The 26,048-nt window shown below is 34.8% G+C and overlaps 1 protein-coding gene across 1 annotated transcript in view; it reads right to left on the minus strand.

Moving 5' to 3' along the window:
- The window catches only part of LOC111617758 (guanine nucleotide-binding protein G(o) subunit alpha-like), a 59,609-nt gene that overhangs the window by 10,429 nt on the left and 23,132 nt on the right, over window positions 1-26,048 (minus strand). The window contains exons 2-3 of the mRNA XM_023359045.1: window positions 25,664-25,793; window positions 25,398-25,551 (exon numbers count right to left, since the gene is read on the minus strand). Coding sequence (XP_023214813.1) covers window positions 25,398-25,551; window positions 25,664-25,793 — 284 coding nt within the window. The remainder of the gene's footprint in view (window positions 1-25,397; window positions 25,552-25,663; window positions 25,794-26,048) is intronic.

The raw sequence follows: 26,048 nt of genomic DNA on the forward strand, positions 1-26,048 counted from the left end.
CGGTCCGGGCTTCATAACTAACCTGCGTCTCAAAACACGCCAAACTGTTGTTTTAGGCAGCTGCAATTCCCGACTGGCACGACGTGTTGATTTTGAAGGGCTACGTTGGTAAGCAGCTTGAATCCGTGCGACATTTTCTTCAGATACACGAGGTCGGCCAGGACTCTTTCCTTTACATACACAACCTGTGTCAACAAACTGACGGTACCATCTGCGAATGTTCCATCCATTCGGAGGATCAATTTTGTACCTCAACCGGAAACGTCTTTGCACTGTAATCACGGAATTACACTTTGCAAGCTCAAGAATACAAAAGCTTTTGTGCTGTGGCGTAGCCATTTTACAACAACTGTGAATACGTCATTGTAACCAAGCACAACTGACATCTGGGGACAAACTAGACAATGCACTCGTTCCTCCGATACCCGCAGCACACTGCTACTATCGATAGTTTAATAAATAAATCAGTTTGAAATACGTATATTCTTTTTGGTCCACCCCGTATATAGATGACATTGCCAAACAATCAACTATATTATCAGGCTACAATAAGGCTGTGTACACATTAGGTGTTTTGCATTGCGTTAAACGCACGTTAGCAGCATACACACCATGTGTTTAGCTCGGCGTTCGACGACCGTTCGCACTGGCTCTGTTTGAAAATGGACGTGAAAGTAATTGCTTGTGTGTGCCTCCTCCATCGTCGCTATAAAAGATGATGGCAGAGGCAAAGAGAATTTTGGGTGCACCCAATATTACGAGATAGACTGATGCATGGAATGTTTGTGACATTGTATCCAAAACTAAGACAATATGAACCCAAGTTTTTTAATTCTTTTAGAATATCTATATAATTATTTGACGACGGCTGGTCTCTTTTAGATTTCATCAATAAATAGATCAGTATTGAAATGATCATTCTCCATTTCGGCCAATGTACGTCCACTCTACCCAAAAGTGTGCGATCGAATGTACAACAACATGGCAGCACATATATCTCAAAGCGCACGGCTGACGCCCACAAAACGTGTGTTCTAACCAAAATCTATCAACATGTGTTTGATGCATGCTTGGCCAGAAGTGTGCGTTTGAGTGTGTATACCTATGCAGAACTCTTAGTTCTTTAAAATGCACATTACCAAAGCGCACGTTTCAAAACGCCTAATGTGTACACAGCCTAATGCTAGTTTAATAATTAGATGTAAAGTAATTTGACTAGAGGTAAGTGGTTAGGCTGTCATCTCAATAATTTTTATAATTATAATAAATTAATTTTACTTGGACTTTGTTTATTAATAGGACTTATTATACTGGTGAAGTTTCTGATTAGCAAAGAGAGGAAATCTTAGTCAAAACATAGATGTTTTGACTTTATTTTCACCAGTCAAAGTACATTTTAAAATAATTGGCCAGGATGAATTTATGTTTACAAATTAAAAAAAAAAATTCTTGAGTAGACAATACATACAAATATGTGTCTTTTCAATCAGAGGGACATTTTAAAATTTTTTTATTTGGAAGTGGAAGAGCAGCCTCAAATAAAAGGTCGACTCCACTGTAGAATTATTGTTTCCTCATGTACGTTTGAAAGGACTGATTGAAAAGACACATCTTTGTATGTATTGTCTACTCAAGATTTTAAAAAATTTTTGTAGAAGTCCAAGTAGATAATATATACACACACAGAAATGTAAAAAGTAAGAACAAAGAGGTAAAAAGAATTAAATTAATTTTAATTTAGAATTTCTGGAAGAAAAGAATTGACCTGTTAAATAGCAGATTATTTGGCATTACTTAAAAATTGGGTTTCTGGATGGTTTATATATGCAGATGACACTGCTCTCTATTCAGAGAAAAGAAACAGAACAAGAGAAACTGGAAAGTTAGAAATAAAGCACTGGAAGAAACAAGATATAAAAGTTAGCAAGAGCAAGAAAGAATATGTGAGGACCCGAACAGGGGTCGACTGAGAGGTCCGAATTGTGGGTGTCGATTTAAAGTAAAAAGCTCCTTTTCAGACGCTAAGGAAACGGATTAGGTGTCTCGATTGAACAATGCAATTGGTTTTTTTCGGAAAATTAGTTAANCAGACTAAAAATTTACAGGTCACAAGGTGTCAATTAACTACTATGGCCCGCGGAAAAAACGTAAAATTTATTCTGGCCCATGTTATAAAAAAGGTTGCCCACCCTTGCTATAGACCATTAAAATATCACCGTGAACACCAATTATATATATTTTTTTCTGTGGACCTCCAGCAATGTTACATGGACCCCAGTTGAGAACCCCTAACTTAGACAATACCTCAACCCTACTTCCCTTCCTATTGTGTATAATGATGTATCTTTAGCAACCTCTCTCCTTCAAACTATATATGTAATTAATGGACAGCTCCAAACAATACTGATACTATAGTATCTAAGAATACATTAATAAAGTTTTGAAAATTTATATAATTTTTTTAGGAAATATATTATTTAAAATATTTTTAATTAGATAAGTGTAATTTTATTTGCAATTATTTTCCGATATATACTTTAAGCATGTCTTTTGTTCTTGCTAAATGCAATTAAAAACAAAGATTCACAGAAATTTTATGAAATTACAATTTGTACTTCATTAATTAAACAATAAAATCATAAAATTTGAATGGAAAGACTCATTCATAAGAAACTTATTGGTAAATGTTAGTTTTTAACTGCTAAATGATCATTTAAATTATTGATTAAAATGATGAATTTAGCAAATTTTTATATTTTACTAACCCAATTTTAAGATACTTTCTGAGAATTTTTAACATGTAAGATATAACATAGATTAAATTAAAAAATTTGTTAAAATTTCCCACGATTATTAAATGCAAAGGACATGATTGTATTCTTCACCCTGGAGTCACTTCCTTTTCCAAGATGATATATCAAATGTGTCACCAGGAACCTAATGAATAAATTGCTGTTGGACGTGGAGATTTACTTTACCAAAAAATGGCAATAGAAGAAAGAAGGGAGGACCCCCGAATAAAAAACAATGTCCGGTGATGAGATGAGATTTTGTCTGTCGTCATCGAAAGTTTGCCCTCTCTGGAGATGTACCAGAGCTTGGATACTTTACACCCATTGACCTTACCATACTCCCCCAGAGATGCTCCTGATACCCGAACAATCAGTTTACCTATTATCAAGAGCCTTCCATCAAGTCAACATGTCATCAATCCATCAAGTCATCAACTGATCAGCAACAAGGAACATCCTCAGATTCTCTACAAGGTATTTATCTGCCCACGAATCTATGTAAACTCTCTCTCAAGACTAGGACTAGTGAGGATAGTTACAATAGTCTTTAATATAATATACAAAGGGAGGGCCAATAGTTATAATATACAACATGATTGACAATAACTAATGTTCAACCTTTCAATTGTAAATAGCCTATATTCAGCTTATTTGTAAATAGCTTATGATATATAAATGGGTATTGTTTTTCGTAATCGAGTTGTAGAGTGCACTTCTTTCGCTTGATCCATCTCCATCCCAAATCCAAGTACCTACACAAGCGATCAACCACTTGTGCAAAAAACGAACTTAACAGCTATTGAGGTTTCTGTGTCTATCCTTAAAGACACAGTGGTGTCAGTCCTGACAACTTTGTCATCGTTGATGCTATGTTGACCCTTTGGTCCCGTGGTGCAGAAGCATAGGGGGTGTTTTGTGCATTGTCACATATGCAAGCCAAAATGAGAAAAAAGGCAGCTATTCATCACCTCATTACAACCCACAAGATGAACAGAAAGATTAATGCTAGGAGATCATATAAGCATCACCTGACTGGTTCTAAAAGCAAATACATGGCTACATTAGACAAAGAATACATCTATCTCAAATTGTAATGGAGTCCACAGGATTTCTACATTCAACTTAGGCAAGAAGTACTAGAAAGTTGGACTATAAAATGCCCTGAAAGATGGCAAGATGGATTCAAGGTAGTTTGAGATATGATGGGAAGAGAACTAATAAGAGTCCCAAAAAATATAAAGTCAATTCAGCTTACTTCATCTCTTATGTGTTAAAACTATATTTGGAAGAAATCCCCTAGAAGTATCCTGAAGAGAAGAACAAGTTTATCCCACAGCTTGCAGTTATACTGCCTATCTGGAAGAGTTTAAGCACCAAGGTGGAATTAACTACATAGATCTGAAGGACATTCCCACCAAGTCACCTGACATTAGTCCTATGGACTTTTTCAATTTGGGTTCTTGAAATAGTGTCTTTTTTTCCAAAATGCCACTACTGCAGCTAGTCTTTGAAAAATTTTCAAGAAGGAACAGTCCAAACTTCAGACTGAAAAATACAGCAGAGTTTTCAATTCCTGGAAAAGACACTGTCAAGATGTTAGCAAAGATAAGGTGATAAGACATCCCACATTCTCCCATTTATCCTGCTGGGATACCTACATATTCCACTTTCCATTCAGAGAATGAAAATACAAGGAAACAAGCTCAACAAGTAGACCTCATTGCCATATTACAGTCCATCCATAATGTATGTTTACATTTACAGCAGACTATGCATCAGTGGAAGTGCATGCTGAAATGTATTGCTGAACCATGGGGGAATGTTGGAAGAGTTCCAGGAACAGTTTATTTCTGCTGGGTGAGCAGTCTGTGGATAAGAAACTTGAAACTAAAGGTGTTTCCAAAAAACACCTTTAGGGGATGTTTTAAGTTTAACACATGGGTGTTTAACTTAAAACATCCTGGTATTTGCTGGGGGCCTCAAAATGACATTATACAGTAAAACCCAGTTAAGATGTTTTTGTACCTAAGTTGTTTAAATTCTGAAGTCCTATCATTTTGTCCATAAGACATGTTAAAAATTCCTGCATAAGATGTTACAAAATATTGGTCCCATGAAAAAATTTTTATCCCTTAAAATGATCATGTCAGTGACTAATAGTGTTCTCTGAAGTTGCATGAATAGGGATGATGTAGTTTCTAAAGAAGGGTGACATAATGTTTGATATTACTGAAATGGGGAATTAAATTAATACCAAAATTTACAAATTTGATTAGTTTAACAGCCCAATGCTAATAAACTTTAAAATTGAAAATTTAAATTACAAATGAGATTCATTAAGTTTGATTTCAGTTCAAGAGTTAAAATGATTTCTAACTGATTTTCCCACCTGTTTAATGTTCAGAAATTGAAATTATGCTTTTGATTGGCTGATGAATTTCAGCTGTAAACAATTTTGAATTGAAATTCAAAATTTTGTAAGTTTAAACTTATTTGTCCTGGCAACCATTTATCAATTGAATTCAAAAACTATTCCTTCTCAACATATTAAATTTGTTGCTGTGATTGGTTAGAAAAAATAATTAGTTGATTAATGGTGGTTTTAAAAACAGTATAAATAGGCAGTCTCTGTCTGGTATTTACTTTCCAATGAAGTTCTGCGCCATCTTATCACTTTGCAAGTAATAATTGCTCATTATATTTATATTAATAAAAGCCTTATATTTTTTGTGTTGAAATCCAAAAAACAAAGTTGGTAATTTAAAAAATAAAGAATTTTGTTAAAAGTTCTAAAAGCAAACACATTTTTACATATTTTAAACAATGCATTTAAAATATCCAAGCCTAATCTGAAAGTATTTAGAATAAAACTGTATATCACTTATGAAAGTATAGGATTTTTTAAAGCTGAATAGATGAATGTTTAGGATAATTTAATTTTTGTTTCTATTATTTGAGCAATCATCATTTTTTTCAAAAATAATATGTTGCCTGGCAAAATGCCAAATATGAATGAATATGAGACAAGCAATTATTTATTGTGAGATCGTCAGAATGCCGGGATACAATTTCAATCATATTTTTAATTTATTTCATTTAAAATATATGCTTTCTGTCTAAAATTAGAAGTATGTCGCCTCTGTACATCATACTTTTCCTTTAACAATAGTGTCATGCCAGTCATCTATCTTACACTTTTCAGGAGAAATGTTTTGAATTGAAATAACGTGACTTCTGGGACAAACTGGAAGTTCATATATAGTCAATCAGGGTCTCCTGCCCCTAAGGTTTCCATATCTGGTCTCAGATTCATGATAAGTAACTACAAATAATCTATTAAAACTTTTGAATTGAAATAATGTTACTTCTGATGCAAAGTGAAAGTAGTCAATTGGGACTCCTGTCTAAATTTTTCCATATCTGGTCTCATATTTCATTTATCTAATTCCATTCTCAAGATTAAGGAAAGACAGACAAATGGATGGACAACGGTGGGAAATTATAGGTCTACAATATTTTTTCAAATTGTAGCCCAATGATACAAATAGAATTGACATGTAGATCTATTGAAAAACAGGTATCTCTTGTATAACATGGTAGTTGTTTTGAAAAAGTGCTGCGTTACATGAATCCATGCTATACAAAACAAAGGACTACTGCAAAACATAGGGTTATATTCTAGAAGTTAGCAAAGTATACTATTCTTTTATGTTGCTAAGAGAAATATGTTTATTAAAGCAATTGATGATTTATTTCAATAATTAACTAATAATCACAATTAAAAATATTGTATTATGTGTTAATATTAATTTTAGTTAAATGAGGGCTTTTTGTTTTTACAAAGTATCATTGTAATCTGAGCTTGTTTGTTGATCTTGATCAGAAGTATCAGCAACATTTTCATATTTTTTATTTTTATCTTAAAAATTTTTTATGGATGATGAAATAAAAATATGTTATTAATCGAAAATTTGTTCTAGCAAGTTGTGTTGTTCAGTTTAGTACTGAGCAACTTTTTTCCAGAATTTGTGTTTGAATACGAAATTGTTCAAGTACTAAGTTACCACTGTATTTTGTTCATCATTTTTATGAATGAAATAATCATTCATAGGTAAGTAATACTTATGGTTAAAAAAATTTTAATAACATTTACCTAATAATGTTTAAGTGAACTTTACTAAATATGAAGATTAATCTATAAAAACACAGCGACAGTCTTAAGGGCTAAAGTCTAACAGCAGTGATGACAACATCTGGTTGATAGGAAAGTTAGGACAAGGAAGAAAAAATTACACTATCAGTTTTCATTAAAGTAAGCCTGACAAAAAGCATAAAATAATTTGAAAATTTCAATACTCTAAATTCCATGGGCAAATTTGAGATAACATGTGTGCTTACTTGAGTAAAAAAATATTGAATAATGAAGTTTACACTTGTAAACTGTGAAATTTTGTACAGAGTATTTTCAGTGTTGTATAAGGAATACCTGTAATTTTATTGATGATAAATGTTATATGAAGTTAATCAGATTAATTTTAAATGACATTCTTAAGTGTTATGAAAAATTAGAATAATTTGATATTAGTTAAAATCATTTAATAATGATGGAAACTGGCTGGCTAGAAACATTAGTGTTCTAAAAATCCCACTAAATGCACATTCTCCAGTGAAAATTGTAATAAAAAAAAAGCTTGTCAAAGTAAATGTTTTCAATAAAAAATTGTCAAAAAACTACCAGGGTAATACTTTGAATGATGACCTAAAATATTGCAGTATTTCTGGAAATACTTTCTATTTTACCAAGTTTCTGGCAGAGATAGAATTTGATAACAATCCACAAAAAAATTCTTCATGGAATATTTGCCCAGTCATAGTTTTATTATTTCAATTTAATAAATTACCTAAATTTTTTAATTTTGTTGTTGAGAATGTGTATAATAAATGTGGGAAGTGAATATATAATAATCATATACAAGATATTTACAAAAAACATTCGCAAATTATTAATTTTATACAAGCAGAGTTTAGCAATACAAAAAAGAAAATCTAAATGAAATTAATGAAAAGAAATCTAAATCTTTTATAATTTAACTATAATTTTATTATAGTTATTAAAATATCCATAATACATTTTTATTAAATTCTATTCAAATAAAAGATGTATTCATTTATAATTAGAATAATCTTTGATTTGAAAATGGACTACACTTTGAATCATCTCTCATACAGTTTGTGAGTAGTTTTTAATGTTCAGTTTTACTTGTAAATTAGAACTATTTGTGACTTGAAATTTAAGACTGACACTCATATTCTCAATTTGTTAAGATTGCTTTGTTAAAAAGCCTAATTAAATGATTATTTTCTGAATGGAAACAGTTAATTATAGTCTTGTGGAGTACAGACAGAAGAAAAAAAACAGTTGCCCAAGCTGAAGCCAAAGCCTATGATGAAATGGAAACCAGGGAAGAACAGATGATTATCAATAGCCTAGCTAAACATTAAATTGAAACTAATAAAGACATCAGTTGAAGCAGATAAAAGGAAGCAATGAAAAAATATTAAAGACAAAAGAAATTGTCTAAGTGGGAAGTATAGTTCTCATAATTGCTGAATGGACCAAGTAGAGATGCAAACAGAAACAGTCCTAAATTGGAAAAAATAAATTTATTACCTATTAGGAAGTCAAAGGAGCCATGGAAAAGATGAAGAATGGAATGGCAGTCAGTCAGACCAATGACATCCTAGTAAAAGCATGGAAAGACTTGAAAAAGAAGGAATTGACCTATTACAGATTCAGTGGGATTGCTGGAAAAAGTATGTCAGCAGAAGAAGATACCAAACAAATGGAGAAGTATAGCCATTCCAATCTTCAGAGAGAAATATGTGTAGGATTGCAAGAATTACAGAGGTATAAAACTCATTACATAACATTGAAGATATGGGAAAGAATCTTAGAAGACTTTGGGAAGAGGTAGCTATAGAGAAAAGACAATTTGGTGTCATGTTAGGAATACCAAGCAATTGAAGATGCAATTTTTGGTCTAATAGACAATGAAGAAGTTTAAAGAAAAGTAGCAGGAATAAATTATATCTGACTTTTGTTGATATAGAGAAGATTTATAATACTGTTAGATATGTAATATGGTACAGAATTTAAAGCAAGAATATATCTGAAAAAATGTAAAGTTGTTTCAGATAGTGTTGTCAACTGTTCAGAAATGTCCTAAACAATAAACAAGGAATCAAGTGTTTTTGTTTTATCTCATTTTTTCCTTATAAGAAGTTTGGACCATTAATCATAATCTGAATTATTTTCATTCCTGCTAGGTTGCATTTTTTTTCCTGTGGGCACTAAAAATGCCTGTTTTAATCATACCCAGCATAATGAGAGTTTGAGCCTGGCATATCCATAACAGAGTGCCAGTGAAAAATTCCTGGGATATCCTGCCCAGATCCCGAAGTCCAGATACAGGATTTGGTCTTGGGTCATCCAGAGCAGTAGGTTGACAGCTTAACTGCCTTGGCCATTTGAATGTCTTGTCATTGTCCTCCTCCATCATCATCATAATCAAGAAAAGGAAAAAAATGTTCCCTTGTTTGTTTGTAGAATGGAGGTTTTCTTTCATTCATCACTTTTTTCAGCTTGATGTTTTCTTCACATTATGTTCAAAATTTGTTACTCTGATTGTCAATTCTAGGTTCAGATAATATGCAATGATGTTCCTGCTAGAGTTAGAAGCTGTCTTGGGAACAAACAACTTTAAAGATAAGACTTACAAGAGTTCAGTTTAAGCTTTCTCTCTTAATATTGTGAGAGATGTAGCAACAGAAAAGATGAGAGGAGATTCACCACAAAGCATATTATACAGGGTGGACCAAAAAGAATATACGTATTTCAAACTAATATATTTAATAAACTGTAAGACATACAACTATGGAACTTGGGACACATATTTATGAAACTCTCTAGTTTAGCTTACAGGTGTTCAATATGTCCTCCTCCACCAGCGACACGAACGGTCCGGGCGGGAGTTCTGTCCGGGTGTCCGGGAACCGGGGTCTGGGCGGGAGTTCGGTCTGGGCTTCATAACTAACCTGCGTCTCAAAACACGCCAAACTGTTGTTTTAGGCAGCTGCAATTCCCGACTGGCACGAAGTGTTGATTTTGAAGGGCTACGTTGGTAAGCAGCTTGAATCCGTGCGACATTTTCTTCAGATACACGAGATTGGCCAGGACTCTTTCCTTTACATACACAACCTGTGTCAACAAACTGACGGTACCATCTGCGAATGTTCCATCCATTCGGAGGATCAATTTTGTACCTCAACCGGAAACGTCTTTGCACTGTAATCACGGAATTACACTTTGCAAGCTCAAGAATACAAAAGCTTTTGTGCTGTGGCGTAGCCATTTTACAACAACTGTGAATACGTCATTGTAACCAAGCACAACTGACATCTGGGGACAAACTAGACAATGCACTCGTTCCTCCGATACCCGCAGCACACTGCTACTATCGATAGTTTAATAAATAAATCAGTTTGAAATACGTATATTCTTTTTGGTCCACCCCGTATATAGATGACATTGCCAAACAATCAACTATATTATCAGGCTACAATAAGGCTGTGTACACATTAGGTGTTTTGCATTGCGTTAAACGCACGTTAGCAGCATACACACCATGTGTTTAGCTCGGCGTTCGACGACCGTTCGCACTGGCTCTGTTTGAAAATGGACGTGAAAGTAATTGCTTGTGTGTGCCTCCTCCATCGTCGCTATAAAAGATGATGGCAGAGGCAAAGAGAATTTTGGGTGCACCCAATATTACGAGATAGACTGATGCATGGAATGTTTGTGACATTGTATCCAAAACTAAGACAATATGAACCCAAGTTTTTTAATTCTTTTAGAATATCTATATAATTATTTGACGACGGCTGGTCTCTTTTAGATTTCATCAATAAATAGATCAGTATTGAAATGATCATTCTCCATTTCGGCCAATGTACGTCCACTCTACCCAAAAGTGTGCGATCGAATGTACAACAACATGGCAGCACATATATCTCAAAGCGCACGGCTGACGCCCACAAAACGTGTGTTCTAACCAAAATCTATCAACATGTGTTTGATGCATGCTTGGCCAGAAGTGTGCGTTTGAGTGTGTATACCTATGCAGAACTCTTAGTTCTTTAAAATGCACATTACCAAAGCGCACGTTTCAAAACGCCTAATGTGTACACAGCCTAATGCTAGTTTAATAATTAGATGTAAAGTAATTTGACTAGAGGTAAGTGGTTAGGCTGTCATCTCAATAATTTTTATAATTATAATAAATTAATTTTACTTGGACTTTGTTTATTAATAGGACTTATTATACTGGTGAAGTTTCTGATTAGCAAAGAGAGGAAATCTTAGTCAAAACATAGATGTTTTGACTTTATTTTCACCAGTCAAAGTACATTTTAAAATAATTGGCCAGGATGAATTTATGTTTACAAATTAAAAAAAAAAATTCTTGAGTAGACAATACATACAAATATGTGTCTTTTCAATCAGAGGGACATTTTAAAATTTTTTTATTTGGAAGTGGAAGAGCAGCCTCAAATAAAAGGTCGACTCCACTGTAGAATTATTGTTTCCTCATGTACGTTTGAAAGGACTGATTGAAAAGACACATCTTTGTATGTATTGTCTACTCAAGATTTTAAAAAATTTTTGTAGAAGTCCAAGTAGATAATATATACACACACAGAAATGTAAAAAGTAAGAACAAAGAGGTAAAAAGAATTAAATTAATTTTAATTTAGAATTTCTGGAAGAAAAGAATTGACCTGTTAAATAGCAGATTATTTGGCATTACTTAAAAATTGGGTTTCTGGATGGTTTATATATGCAGATGACACTGCTCTCTATTCAGAGAAAAGAAACAGAACAAGAGAAACTGGAAAGTTAGAAATAAAGCACTGGAAGAAACAAGATATAAAAGTTAGCAAGAGCAAGAAAGAATATGTGAGGACCCGAACAGGGGTCGACTGAGAGGTCCGAATTGTGGGTGTCGATTTAAAGTAAAAAGCTCCTTTTCAGACGCTAAGGAAACGGATTAGGTGTCTCGATTGAACAATGCAATTGGTTTTTTTTGGAAAATTAGTTAAACAATGGAAACGGAGAAATTCGAGGAAAACGCGACGAGAGAGAGGATCATATTCAGTCGCTATGTTAACCTCTCCCGCGCCCTCCATTAGGTTTCGAATTGTCACCAGGTGACAATGAGAGACCAATGGAGAGGCGACTGCTGTAAAAAAATCTATAAATTTGTGCGACTCAAGAGACGAAGGTTCTTGGTTCGTAGTTTTTGGTTCTTGGTGTTTGGATACGTAGTGTGTCGTCTCATGGACGGTCGTGCTCCAGATCTTAGAAAAAAAAGGACATTTTGGAACATCGTGGAAGCATCGTTCTCTGGGTGCTCCTAGCAATCGACAGAATCGTCGGTTCGTCCGCGAGAAGCCGCCGAAAGCAGTAATCAACGCCCCAGGGCCCACCGAGTGTTTCACCGGCAGCGTCCATCCACTAGTGACGAAAACCGACTTTTACGAACTTTATTTCGAACTTTATCTGTGCGCTTTGGGGTGCTACCTCGTCTAACAAGTAATCTGTAAGGAAAATTTCTATGTTTAATAAACGGTTACATGGTAAACCTGTCTCAGGCAGTCAGTCTGCACCCACACGACAGAAAGAACCGCTCGGCTGTCGAAAAACCTTCACCCTAATCGGCTGACCTCACAAATACATATGTTCCAACAGAAAAGAAACAAACAAAAAGAACCTAACTCTAGAAAGAAAAAAAAATCAAGGATTCAAGAAAAAATCAAGGAAAAAAATTGGCTTTATAGAGGATAGAAATGTAGAAAGAGAAGTGAATGGCCAAATTGAAGCTTGATGGAAAAATTGGAAGGAAATGTCTGGAATATTGGAAAAATTGGAGGGAAATATTACAAATATCTGGAATGTTATGCAATCAACCATAACCTATAATACAGATATGTTAATACTAAAGATGACTAACATAACAAGATGTATTCTTGTTATGTTAGTCATCTTTATATTGTTATGTAGTAGAAATGAAGATTCTTAGATGTTTGGGAGTAATAAAAGTTGATTGAATCAAGGAGTACATTTGAGATACAGTTAAAGTAACTGATTACAAACAAAATACAGATAAGTCTAGGATTGTATGAGTATTCCATGAGAAGGAATTGAAATATTGGAGGAAAGCAAAGTAGAGGAAGACCAAAGATGAAGTAAAATGATTGAAATAACCAACATAAACGAAAGCCTTTACTTTTTTTTTACTTTTAGTTTTGCTTTTTACTGTACCAGGATACAGGACTATCTTGATATTTAAAGGCATACTCTGTATGCGACTTTCGATCTGTGTTATTGCCTGCCCAGTCTGAGTCAACGAAGCATTCTAATGTGGTTCTAGTGTTGCTCTTCTCACCCAATTTGAGCTTCCAATCAACTGTTCCCTTCAGATATCGAAATACCCTCTTCACCTCATTCCAGTTGGCTGCTCTTGGTTCCTTAGTACAGTAATACCTCGACTTATGCAAACCCGGAGTTACGCGATTTTCAAATCGCGTTGATTCATCTTTTGTTTGAGCGCCAAGCAACTCTCAATTACTCAATCCCCCACACCACTGTTCGGCTTACATGTTCGGACGTGTCGCACAGAATCGACACATAGCCACAATTTATTTTGTGTTATTTATTTTTGCGTTTGTTATATCTACGGAGACTTGAGAGACTCTATGTGGTGATTTCTTCTAACCGTGAATGAATCAAAAGACGAGATAAGATTAACGAGAATATTTATTAGCTTACCTACATCCAACTTGGGTTTTACACAAATTGTGAAATTATACCCCGACTTACGCGAATTAGACTTATGCGGTTATCGCTTGGTCCCACCTATTGCGTAAGTTCGGGGTATCACTGTACATTGGACAAGGATGGAAACTGCTGCCAATATATCTGGGCGTGTGTTAGTTGCAAGGTACACTAAACTACCTATACCATTGAGGTACAGTTTGTTACTTTCCATTCTTGGTCTCCTCTCTTTAATTTTGAAATATCCAGGATCAATGGGAATCTTGCTGGTTTTTGTTTTCGATAAAATGTTTTCGATTTAGATGGAATATTCTATCACTAACTTGATCAAATTTGATTCCAAGGTAATGATCGATATTTCTGAGGTTTTTCATGTGAAAATATTTGTTAGTTTTCACTTAAAGCCAATCTAATGCTTCTTTGGAGGTTGATGCTGTGATTACATCATCAACATGTACAATGATGTACTTTGTTTCATAGCAACTTTTTCCAGTGTACAGACAAAGGTCATTTATGCTCTGTGCAAAGCCGCATTCAGTCAGTACTTCAGCAACTTTCTGTTCCACTCAGTAGCTTCTTGCTTCAATCCATGAAGGTTTTTCACAAACTTGCAAACTTTGCTCAGTTCTTCTGTGTTGTAACCTTTAGGTTGCTGCATGTACACTGTGTGGTGTAGTTGCCTTCAAGAAAGCTGTCTCAATGTCATAGTGATTCACATGCATTTTATGTTTAGCTGCTAAAGTGAGCAAGATTCTAAGGGTTGTTGGCTTTGCCACTGGAGCAAACACCTGGTCATAATCTTCCCCATATTTTTGACTGAAGCCTTGTGCCACCAGACAGGCTTTGTATCTTGTTGGTTTACCATGTGGATCATGTTTAATTTTATATATCTACTTGCTTCCAACAACATTTGTTTCTGGTGGTGGTTTGGCCAACACCCTTGTTCCATTTTTCTTGAGTGCACAAATCTCCGCATCCATTGCCTTTATCCACTCATTTGCATCTTTTCTGTTGATGGCATCATTGTAGGTTTTCAGTTCAGAAACAACCATACTTTGCATTGCCTCAATCAATCTGTCTGGGGTCTGACCTTTGTTGTTTCTCGTAGAGTGACAGAGTGGCAGATTGTCCTCAGACTGCTTGTTAAAGATGGCTCTTTCACTTAGGTTAACTTCCACTTTCCTTTTGCTGTCATCTAAACTGTGGTAATGTGGGAGGGATGAATTGTTGGTTGAGCCCATGTTGTCACGTGGATCTCCTTCTATGAAGACAACGTCATGGCTTATCTTGATTTTCTTGGTTATGATATCCAGCAATCAATATGCCTTGCTGCCACTTTCAAATCCCACAAATCTTGTTTCAGTTGCCTTTACATCCAGTTTCTTTCTTACTCCAAAAGGAACTCTTGTGTAAGCAATACATCCAAAATTTCAGAAGTACTCAATATTCTTACCTTCCCATTTCTTGTATGGTGTCATTAGGTCCCTTTTCGATGGTAATCTGTTCTGGATATGATTTGCCATCATTAATACCTCACCCTAGTAGCATTTTCCTAATCCTGCATCATGCAGCATTGTTCTTACCATCTCACAAAGAGAACGATTTTTCCATTCTGCCTTGCCATTCTGTTTGAGGGCAATCTGGTGCTGTGGTCTGAACTTTAATACTATGTTCCTTGAAAAATTTACAAAGATCTTCATTCGTGTAATCAGTCCCTCTATCAGATCGGAACTTTTTTACCTTGCATCCCATTTGTGTTTCAACATAGTTTATATATTCCTTTACTTTTACATTAGCCTCAAACTTGTGCTTCAACAGATAAACTTTGGTATAACAACTATAATCATCTATAATCGTTATGTAATATCTATTTCCACCAGGAGTTCTCACTTGCATGGGTTCACACAAGTCACTGTGCAATAGCTCAAGCTTTGTACTACTATTCATTGATCCTTTTGGAAATGGTTTCCGCGATGTTTTATTTTTCATACAACTTTCGCATCCCACAGTGCACCCACACTCATTAATTGTCACACCATCAACACTTTCGGCAGCCATATAATGCATTACAGATGAATCACAGTGGACACACCTCAAGTGCCACAGATGCACACACTGCTTCTTGGACATGGATAACACTTGTAACGCATTGTGTTGGATCAACACAAATAGTGATCCCTGAAGCTCAGCCTTTGCATGTGTCTTGCCATCTTGTTTTATGTAACACTGCATTGTTTTGCTGTTGAAAGTCACATCATAACCTCTTTGCATCATTTTTAAGACCGACAATAAATTCCCATTTAGTTGTGGTACATATAACACATTATCTAATTTTAACTAGCCATTTGAACTACCTTCATCACAAACTAGTTCACCATGTCCAATTCCACTTGCAGGTACTTCTCTTCCATCAGCCACAAATAATTTCACTGTTGTTATTGTTCAATTTTCTGAAGAAGTTCCTGTTGTTTGTCATGTTAGCTGTTGCTGCTGAATCAACATACCAATACCTGAAATATACCAGGCCGGCCTGAAATATCTAGAACAGCTGGAAAATTTTAAAGCGTTCAGAAAGGGAACAGCCATCAATTTCAAGGAAATGGACTCATTGGCGAACGCATGGAGGGCATGTTATGACGTATAATGGAGGCACATCATACATGTCTACATTTTTTATATAAACATCGGAATTTTAAAACAGGAAACCAATTATGCAAATAATTTTGTTAAGGCTCTGCATCAGACATGCGCATAACTTCGATGTTCAATTTTTCAAACTCTTGGAATCGAACCTGATGATGACCATTGAAGACAGTAGAAAACATTCATTTTTGAAGTGAATTATTGCTGGTTTGTTGGTAATTTCGTAGTTATTTTATTAATTCTTACACCAGTAGTGTTGGTATGATGGATGATTATTTTGATATGGCTATACCGACCAAATACTATAGAAAGGTTGTTGTGAAGTTATGCAGGACTTCTTCCAAGTTAGACTTTCTAATTAATTGCTGTTCATTGGGATTGTTTCCTGCTTTGATTTATAGAATACGTTTGCCTCCTGACTGTTCTATGTTACTACCGATAGTTAGGTGCTTGTGTTTGAAAAAAGCAATAAGATATGCTAGGAGAAGAAGGTATGCGTTAGTGAACAACGTTATCCGATTGGAAAATTATTTTTATGAAAGGAATCCTGACATCCTGACCAGAATTAATGCAAGCGTCATCCCGTTAGCGGACTCTATTACTAGGAGACTCCACAAGCAACATCATAAAGAAAATAGAATGGCTGTTGATGTTCCAACGTTGGAAACAAAACCAAATACAGGGTTCTCTTGTATATTGGGATGGCATACGACCTCCGTCCATGCTGGTTAACGTAATCGGCTTAGGCCCTATGTATGCTCCTTTCCTTCTGGTGGAGTTAACTAAGGTTATACCGGATGTTGAGAAGATGGTGGAAGGTCTTAACAGCACACATAAAGAATACTTCTGATGGAAGACTTTCTTCGCTATCTGTAACCGCAGAGTCAGGACACAGGATGAACAATCGTATTCAAATGCCATACATAATTCTAGATGATGGATGAGTAGTAATGATGTAGTCGCCATAAGGGCAGACAAATCCAGGAGCATTGTTCTTATGAAAAGGGATACCTATAGAAACAGCTTACATGAATACATCCTCAACACTGAATGCACTAAGGCTCCAGGCAGATTTTTGGAAAGGACTCAAGCAAGGGTTGCACGTATGGCTAATTCCCCATTGGCTAGACTACTAAAGATAACTAAGGCAACTGTCTCATCGCCGATTTCACCACGCTTATTTGCTTTCGCCAAACTCCATAAAACCGGTAAACAACTACGTCCAGTCGACAACAAGTTGAGATCTCCGACTATTCTTATAGAGTGCATGCTTAACTCTTTTGTAACCAGTACCATCGAGGAGTATTCGTATACTGTGTCCAATCCGGTACAGTTGATTCACAGATTGAATGCACTTGACAGCTTAGATGGCGTATATGTGATTTTGAATCCATGTTTCCTTCCATCTGCATTGAGCCATGTTTTTGTGAGTTAAAGGATTTCCTCATTCGAAACATCAACTCTTCTGAGCATCTTTTTGACATCTTGGAATTGGCACATCTTATATGTCACTCATCTTTTTTCGTATTTGAGGGAGATACTTTCCTGCAGTCTAGAGGGGTGCCTATGGGTAGTCTCATATCAGAAACCTTATGTGAATTGGTGGTCAGGCACCTCGAACAACATGTCTTACCTAGTTTTAACGTTGACATTATATTGTATGCTAGATATGTGGATGATGTGTTCATTGTTTGGAAGAAGAAACCGGACTTGGCGGCATTTATTGAAACTTTCAACAGTAATGCTTATGGCCTCTCGTTGAGAGCTGAACAGCAAAGCTCCACCAGCATGCATTTTCTCGATATTGACATTAGCTTGCAACAGGATCAGTTAACAACTAAGGTATTCCGTAAGAACTCATATGCGCCGCTATTCATACATGCCGAATCACATGATCCTTTTGGCTACAAGGTCTCTGCTTTTAAGACCCTAATAAGAAGAGCTTTCACCCATTGTTCAAGCATGGAGGATAGGAAAATGGAATTGGAATATTTCGAATGTGGCTAGACTGCATGGTTACCCTACGTGCCTAATTAATGAACTTATTGCGTGCCACCAATAACCTAGGAATGCGGCACTTCAGGAAAACCTGTCCTTTGTTCCTATTACTTACAACAGGATCCTTCATAGCACCTACAAACAAATTGCTCATTATGCAAGTAAAACTATCGCTTACAGAAGATCACCGACCATTTTCTTGTGTTTACAAAATGATAAGGACCGTTTTGATAGGAATTGCATTCCAGGAATATATTCTAACCCTATTTACAATCACAGGGTGAATCATCCAGGTGAATATATTGGTGCTACCATACGCTGCCTTAAGGCAAGGATCAAGGAACACAAATACTCAATTCAAAAACGCCTTTCCGCTACACCATTGGCTTCTTTCATGCTTGACGATGTCGTCAGAGTGAACCTTGATAATGCATGTTTAATACAACGATGTGAACACCAGGCCAGTCTGAAATATCTAGAACAGCTTGAAATTTTTAAAGCATTCAGAAAGGGAACAGCCATCAATTTCAAGGAAACTGACTCATTGGCGTGGAGGGCATGTTATGACATATAATGGAGGCGCATCATATATGTCTATATTTTTTATATAAACATCGGAATTTTAAAACAGGAAACGGATACATAATAGTATGCTTCTAAGTCTATTACTTTGTAGTTATCGCAATACTATAGCCTAGAATTGCAACAAAGCATTGCAATTCTAGGAATTTTTATTTCTACATTTCCAAGCTGTATGGCTAGATTAAAAGATTCAGTTATAATTTCAGAAAAAAACACTTTTCATGTTTGACAGAATTTCTTTTAGTACAGTTAAAAGGTCAAAAAAATGCTGCAGGTTTGCATTAAATCACTTTGGCTTCTCTGCAAATACTTGCTAAGAATAAGTCCTACAATCTTTTAATAATTAATTAATTTAATAGGCACAGTATAATCTCGCCTCTAGAGACAGCTGAATGAAGAATGAATGCTTCCATACTGACATCTTTGTAGGTCCATCCTGTAACCTTCTCTAAGTCCTTTTTTACAGTAAAAGTCTTGTAAGCTCTTAGAAAACATTAACAGTATTCAGTCTCTCAATTCAGAGTCAGCCAGGCACATTTAAAAGTTCTATTTGAGAAAATGTTGAGAACATTTCTACACTTCAGACATAGAAAGAAAATTCTTATATGGAATCAAATATATCAATACAATTCTGAATCTGTTGCAAGTCAAAGAAATTGTTGCCAGGCAACTGGCAGGAAAACACTCCATTCTAGATGTTCTTTTAGAAATTGTCACATGGGAATATCTGATGTTCTGTTAATAAGTCACACATTCCACACTATTTCCAGCAAAACAGTTTAATAAAAATTCAACAAAATGAACATTTTTGGCTACATTGTGACCTGATTCAGATTTTAACAAGTCTGCAATTGAACATCTAAACAGAATACCAATCTGGAACATTACTAATGTACTGCACTTATGACACTATTCTTGTCAAAGTATATTTTCTATGTACTCTATCTTAACCCATACAAAGACCCAGGACTGCTATGCATATGAATAATCTTGCACTGATAGAGGCCTTTTTGTTTATTGTATACATGATTATTAAAATGCACTTAATGCTATCAATTTGAATCAATTCACTAAATGGAGATAAAGAATCAATAATCCATAATTATCAAGAATATAATTCCTAATAAGCATTTAATTTCTAGTTTTCTTTATTATTTTATATAAGATTTCTTTTTAATAATCATACATAAAATATTAGTTTGTTAGCAGTTTTTAATGGTTAATTGTACATTGAGATTATTGTTAACATTAACAATTAAATTTTTTAATATTTTTTGTCTTAAAATTCATCATTCAACAGCTCTAATATACAAGATTATAATCATTATTTAAATATAATTATATACAAAATGTCTTGTTCAAAGGTAGCATTTTAACTTTAGGTATATAAATCAAAGGACCACAAATCTTTTATCGTTAGCAACTAGATTACATAGTCATTTAACATATGTAATTTTTTTCTGTGTAATAGGTATTTTAAAGTTTTTCAAAACTTTAAAATACCTATTAATAATAAATACAGTAGAGCATTGATTATCCAAAACAATTCAGGACTGGGGTTGTTCGGATAATCGATTTTTTGGATAACCGATTATGTACGAAAAAATATATTAACCTATCCCATGTTGAAATTCATTCAAATCCTGGTGCATCCTTAAGTACCCTCTCATGGTCACGCCAGTGCAGTTGATCAATATTCAGATAATTGATGCTCTACTGTATATTAATTATAATTAAATTCTCAATATGTAGAGAGTTTGTGGATAAAATTATTCTAATATAAAAATTAATCTTGAAATGTCAATGATTTTTAAATAGAAGTATTTGAAAACTTGTTATAAGGTTTATTTTAAATTTAACATATGTATTAAGTTTTTTGATAGAGTTGTTGTTATTGTTGTGTTTAGTGGGTTATACTTGGTTCACACCGGTGGCTGTGTACTATGCTGGACCAGAGTCAAGGCATAGCAACCAAAATAAAACTAAAATTAAATAAGTTTGTCAGTGTCTGTATTCAGGAATTTCCTAACAATATGGCATGTATTCAATATAGTGGCCTTCTGTAGTGTGATGTATGTATTTCTATTCAATTGTAATGTTCCCAGGCTTTTGTGTAGTGTGTGTGGTATCACACCTGTACAGGAGAGAACGACAGGTACAATAAGCACCCTATCCATCCTCCACAGATGCCTTATTTCCTGGGCGAGTTCTGTGTACTTGCTAATTTTTTCAGTGCATGTGTTTTGTACATTGTGAGTGTTTGGAATGGCTATGTCTATAATGTATGTGATTTTATTGTGTTTGTCAATGAGTGTGATGTCTGGTCTGTTGTGGTAAATTGTTTTATCTGTGATTATGGCTCTGTCGTAGTACATTTTGTGCGTGTTGTTTTCCAATACTGTCTGTGGAATATACTTGTAGTATGGTTCGTGGATGTCTGCCAATTTGTGTTTCTTTGCAAGCTCTTGGTGTATTATATTTGCTACTTGATTGTGTCTATGTAAGTAATCTGTCTGTGCCAAGAGCTTGCAACCAGAAGTGATGTGTTGTATAGTTTCTGGCATGATGTGACATTTTCTGCATGTGTCATTTGTGAGTGTTGTATCTTTGAGTATGTGTTTTCTGTAGTTTTTAGTATTTATGACCTGATCCTGTATGGCAATCATGAATCCTTCCGTCTCCCCAAAGAGGCATCCCCGATCTAACCAGCTGTTTGACGCAGTTTTGTCAACAAAATCCTGGGCCAGGTCATAAGGATGCCTGCCATGGAGTGCCTTTCGAGCCCACGATTGCTTGATGGTGTCTATGCTTTTTATGTGTTGTGTCATGTCTGTATGATGTGAGTGTAAGTTTAATGGTGTGTTATTTGAGTCTGCTAGAGTTACTGCTTTATGTAACTGTGATGTTTCTTGTTTCTTGTAGAAAAACTCTCGCAGTGACTGTATTTGTTTGTAGTGAAGGTTAACTATGTCAATCAGGCCACGTCCGCCTTCTTTACGTGGAAGGGTTAATCTTTCTGTGGCGGATTTAGGATGATGTTGTTTATGCTTAGTAAGTGTTGTTCTTGTTTTCCTTTGGAGTTGCTCGAGATCTGTGTGAGTCCAATGTATAACTCCAAAAGAGTATGTGAGTACTGGGATGACATATGTGTTTATTGCTTTAACTGTGTGTTTTGCATTTAACTGTGTTCTAAGTATAGCGTTTAACCTACTTTGGTATTCTTTAATTAATCGTTGCTTTATTTGTGTATGTTCTGTTAGTTTGGCCTGTTGGAATCCTAAGTACTTGTAGAACTCGCCCTCTTCCATGGATTCAATAACGTCTCCATTTCCAAGTGCAAAATCTTCTTTCTTCAGGATTCCTTTTTCTATGTGAAGTTTTTTGCATTTGTCTAGGCCAAACTCCATTTGTATGTCCTTAGTGTATGAATGTGTGATTTGTAGGAGTTGATGAAGTTGTTTTTGTGTGGATGCATAAAGTTTTATGTCGTCCATGTACATGAGATGTGAGAGTGTAAACTGTGTTGTTTTTTCGTGTCTGATATTGTAGCCGTATTGCGTGTTGTTTAACATGTTGGATAATGGATTCAGGGCTAGGCAGAACCAGAGAGGACTCAAGGAATCTCCTTGAAAAATTCCTCGCCTAATGAATATTTCGTTTGTTTGTATGGAAGTGTTACTAACCCTGAGATGTAGTGTTGTTCTCCAGTGCTGCATAGTGTTTTCGAAGAATGCAATGAGTGATGGATGTATTTTGTACATGTGTAGAATATGTAGCAGCCAACTGTGTGGAACACTGTCGAATGCTTTTCTGTAGTCTATATATGCCATGTGTATGTTTCTGTGTTGTTTGTGTGCTTGCCGTAGAATGACTGAATCTATGAGTAACTGTTCTTTGCATCCCCTGTGATTTCTACGGCAACCTTTTTGTTGTTCTGTAAGAATGTCGTGTTCTTCAACATGTTTGTATATTTTGTTTGTGATACAGGATGTCAATAATTTGTAGAGTGTTGGAAGACATGTAATTGGTCTGTATTGTGTGGGGTCTGTGGTTTTGTTGTTTTTAGGTTTCATGTAGGTAATGCCCCGAGTAAGAAATTTTGGCATGTCTTGTGGATTGATGATGATGTGTGTTAGATGTTTAGCTAGTTCCTGGTGCAGTGATGTAAACTTTTTGTACCAGAAATTGTGAATGTTGTCTACACCAGGTGTCTTCCAGTTGTGTGTTCTGTTAACAGCGTAGCGAATGTCGTGTATGTTTATTTCAGCACAGGGCATAGTTGGTATGTTGTGCAAGTTTCTGTTCTCCTCCTCGATCCAGCCTGCATCAGCATTGTGTGTAACAGCATTGGACCAAAGAGAAGACCAATAAGTTGTGAGTTCTTCTTCTGTTGGTGTGCCACTGTGCTGTGTATCAGTGTTTGTTTTGGTACTGATTTGTCTGTAGAAAAGTTTTTCATTGTTTGTGAATAATTTATTTTGTTGTTTTCGTAGTGTACATGTTTTGTATCGTTTGAGTCTACGTGCTTTGGCTGCGAGTTTTTGTTTTAGTGTATCGATGTATTCTGTAATGTGTGTGTTGTGATGTTCATGTTTTGTGTGTGTTTTGATTTTCTTGAAAATGTTTTTGAGTTGTTTCTTTAATTTGGGTGTTATGTTGTTTTTAGTGTATTGTGTCAGCCTGCCTAATTGCTGTCTAATGTCATTTATTTGTGTTTCTATTCTTCTCTGCCAGGCAGGCTTGTGATAGAATTGTGTTTTGTGTGTGTCTGTCTGTGAGTGTATTTTCAGTCCATGGTGTGTTACTACTGTGACTGCCCCAGCATAAACTAATGTATGAATGTCTGAGAGTGTAGAAATTGAATGAATGTAGTTTGGTAGTAAGTGAGTGTTTACATAATTTAGTGTTTTTCCTACTACCTTTGACGTGTTGATTTTCGGTATTCGTGGTCTTTGTGTGGGATCTGTACCTGTATATTTAGTGAGTGTTTCCTGAAATATAAGTGAGAGTGTATTAACTAATTCTATGTCTATGTTATCAGTGATGGATGGGGAAGTGCCTGCAGTATCATTAGTGGTACTTGTTGTGTGTGTGCTGTAATCAGTGCTTGTTGCTGGATTATCCTGACAGGTTACGTGATCTTCATTAATGTTAAATGTTTCTGTCTGTTGATGTATTTGATCAGCAACCTGTTGTTTGATAAGTTCAAGTGTTGTTTGTGGGATAAGGTTGTTGTGTATAATTGTTCGTTTTTGATCAACAACCCTTTGTTCGGTGACAGTGAGGTGAGGATATTGTTGTGTGAATCTATGGTGTAGTTGTTGTCTGTATGCTGTCATGTTTGTTTCGAGTCTTGTGATGGTGTAGTAAGTGCGGATGATAAACTCGTTCATTTCTGTTGTCCATTTCATCCGTTGGCGTGGTTTTCCAGCCTTTGTGGTCTGTGGATGCATTGCCACAGAAACACCAAGGCTAGGTTGATTCCTCACATCTGTTGAGGGCATTGCAGTAGCCATGCTTGGGCCGGCGCTGCTTTCGCCACCGGTAACCAAGGGAGACTGCGGCCTATTTTTCGAACATGAGCCTCTGCCTAACTCATGAACGCGGACCTTGTTAACCCGAGCGACATCCGAGCCGGTATCACACTTTGATCTGGTTACTACCATGATAAATATCTCCACAGAATGTGGGTGTGGTCACTCTTAGCTTCATTTCTCCCCATAGACCTTACTGGCAAGGGTCTCCTTACCAGGAGCTTGTGCTCCAGCCTGCATTGCTCTATGGTTCAGTAAAATTACTGGGCTCTCCCACCACGACCAGGTGGTGACCACAGGAGAGTTATTATTATTATTATTAAACATTAAAATAAACAAACACTTAGATTTAAGTTATTATTAAAATATAATTTTATTATTTCTTTACATAAATTGTAATAATAAATGACTTAAAAATATTTTTAAAAAATAAAAATTTATTATATTATCATCAAGATTGAACTTCATTCCCTAATTTTAAAAAGTTAAATAAAATTAATTTAATGTATTAGTAATATAATATGTAATTTACTGTGTAAACTATAAAATTTTAAATCAATATCATAATTCTTATTGTATCTATTTATATATTATAAAGATTATTGAGTAATTAAAAATATCTTGCAAATATTCATATCAATTGTCACAGAAAAGATACAAATCACCATTTTATTCATATTTTCTATTTTATAAATATTGAACAAAACTTCATAGTTCATATTTCATTTTAATAAATAAATTAATGGATAGCTTATTAATTTTTAAATTTTTATATAAGAATAGGATCATATCAATTTAAGTATTGAGATCTAGTTTCATATATTAAAATTCAAAAAAATAAAAAAAAAAATATTGCAATTATTATAAAATTAACTAAAAACAAATAATTTTGTTTGTAATAATTCTTTTTTTGACATAATTTTAAATTAGAAATGGAATATATTAAATATTTACCAGTATATTCAGGAAAACAAATAGTGAGAGGTGATTTTTTGATTTTCTCTTCAAAAAGATCTTTCTTATTGAGAAATAAAATGATAGAAGTATCAGTGAACCACTTGTTATTACAGATTGAGTCAAACAACTTTAAACTTTCCTGCATGCGATTCTGAAAATTAAATATCATTTCAAGAATTAATTTATTATGAAAAAATAAATATTGTAAAAAGTAACATGCAAATTTTTATATTTCTGACAAATTTTAATTTAAATTAACTCACAGTAGTCTCATCTTCATGCAAAACTTGATCATATTCACTCATAGCTACACAGAATATAATTGCTGTTACATCTTCAAAACAATGAATCCATTTTTTCCTTTCAGATCTCTGTCCACCCACATCAAATAATCTGAAATGCAAAGTTATATGAAAATATATTATTTTAATTTTAAATGTATAGATTTTAAATAATATATAAGGTCTTTACAAAATAACTCTGAAATTTCAAAAATTTATATTAATCTCTACGTGAATTATTAGAAATATATTTTTTCCAGTGTCCCCTGAAACCCGAAAAAGTTTTTTTTTGGTATATGGCATTGAACAAAAATAATTTGTTCAATGCCATATACACTCTAGTGTCAGTACTATGGTGATTATCTGT

This window comes from Centruroides sculpturatus, unplaced genomic scaffold, assembly GCF_000671375.1.
Source record: "Centruroides sculpturatus isolate CEXI.00-Female unplaced genomic scaffold, Cexi_2.0 scaffold1227, whole genome shotgun sequence".
In the NCBI taxonomy this organism is placed as follows: Eukaryota; Metazoa; Arthropoda; class Arachnida; order Scorpiones; family Buthidae; genus Centruroides; species Centruroides sculpturatus.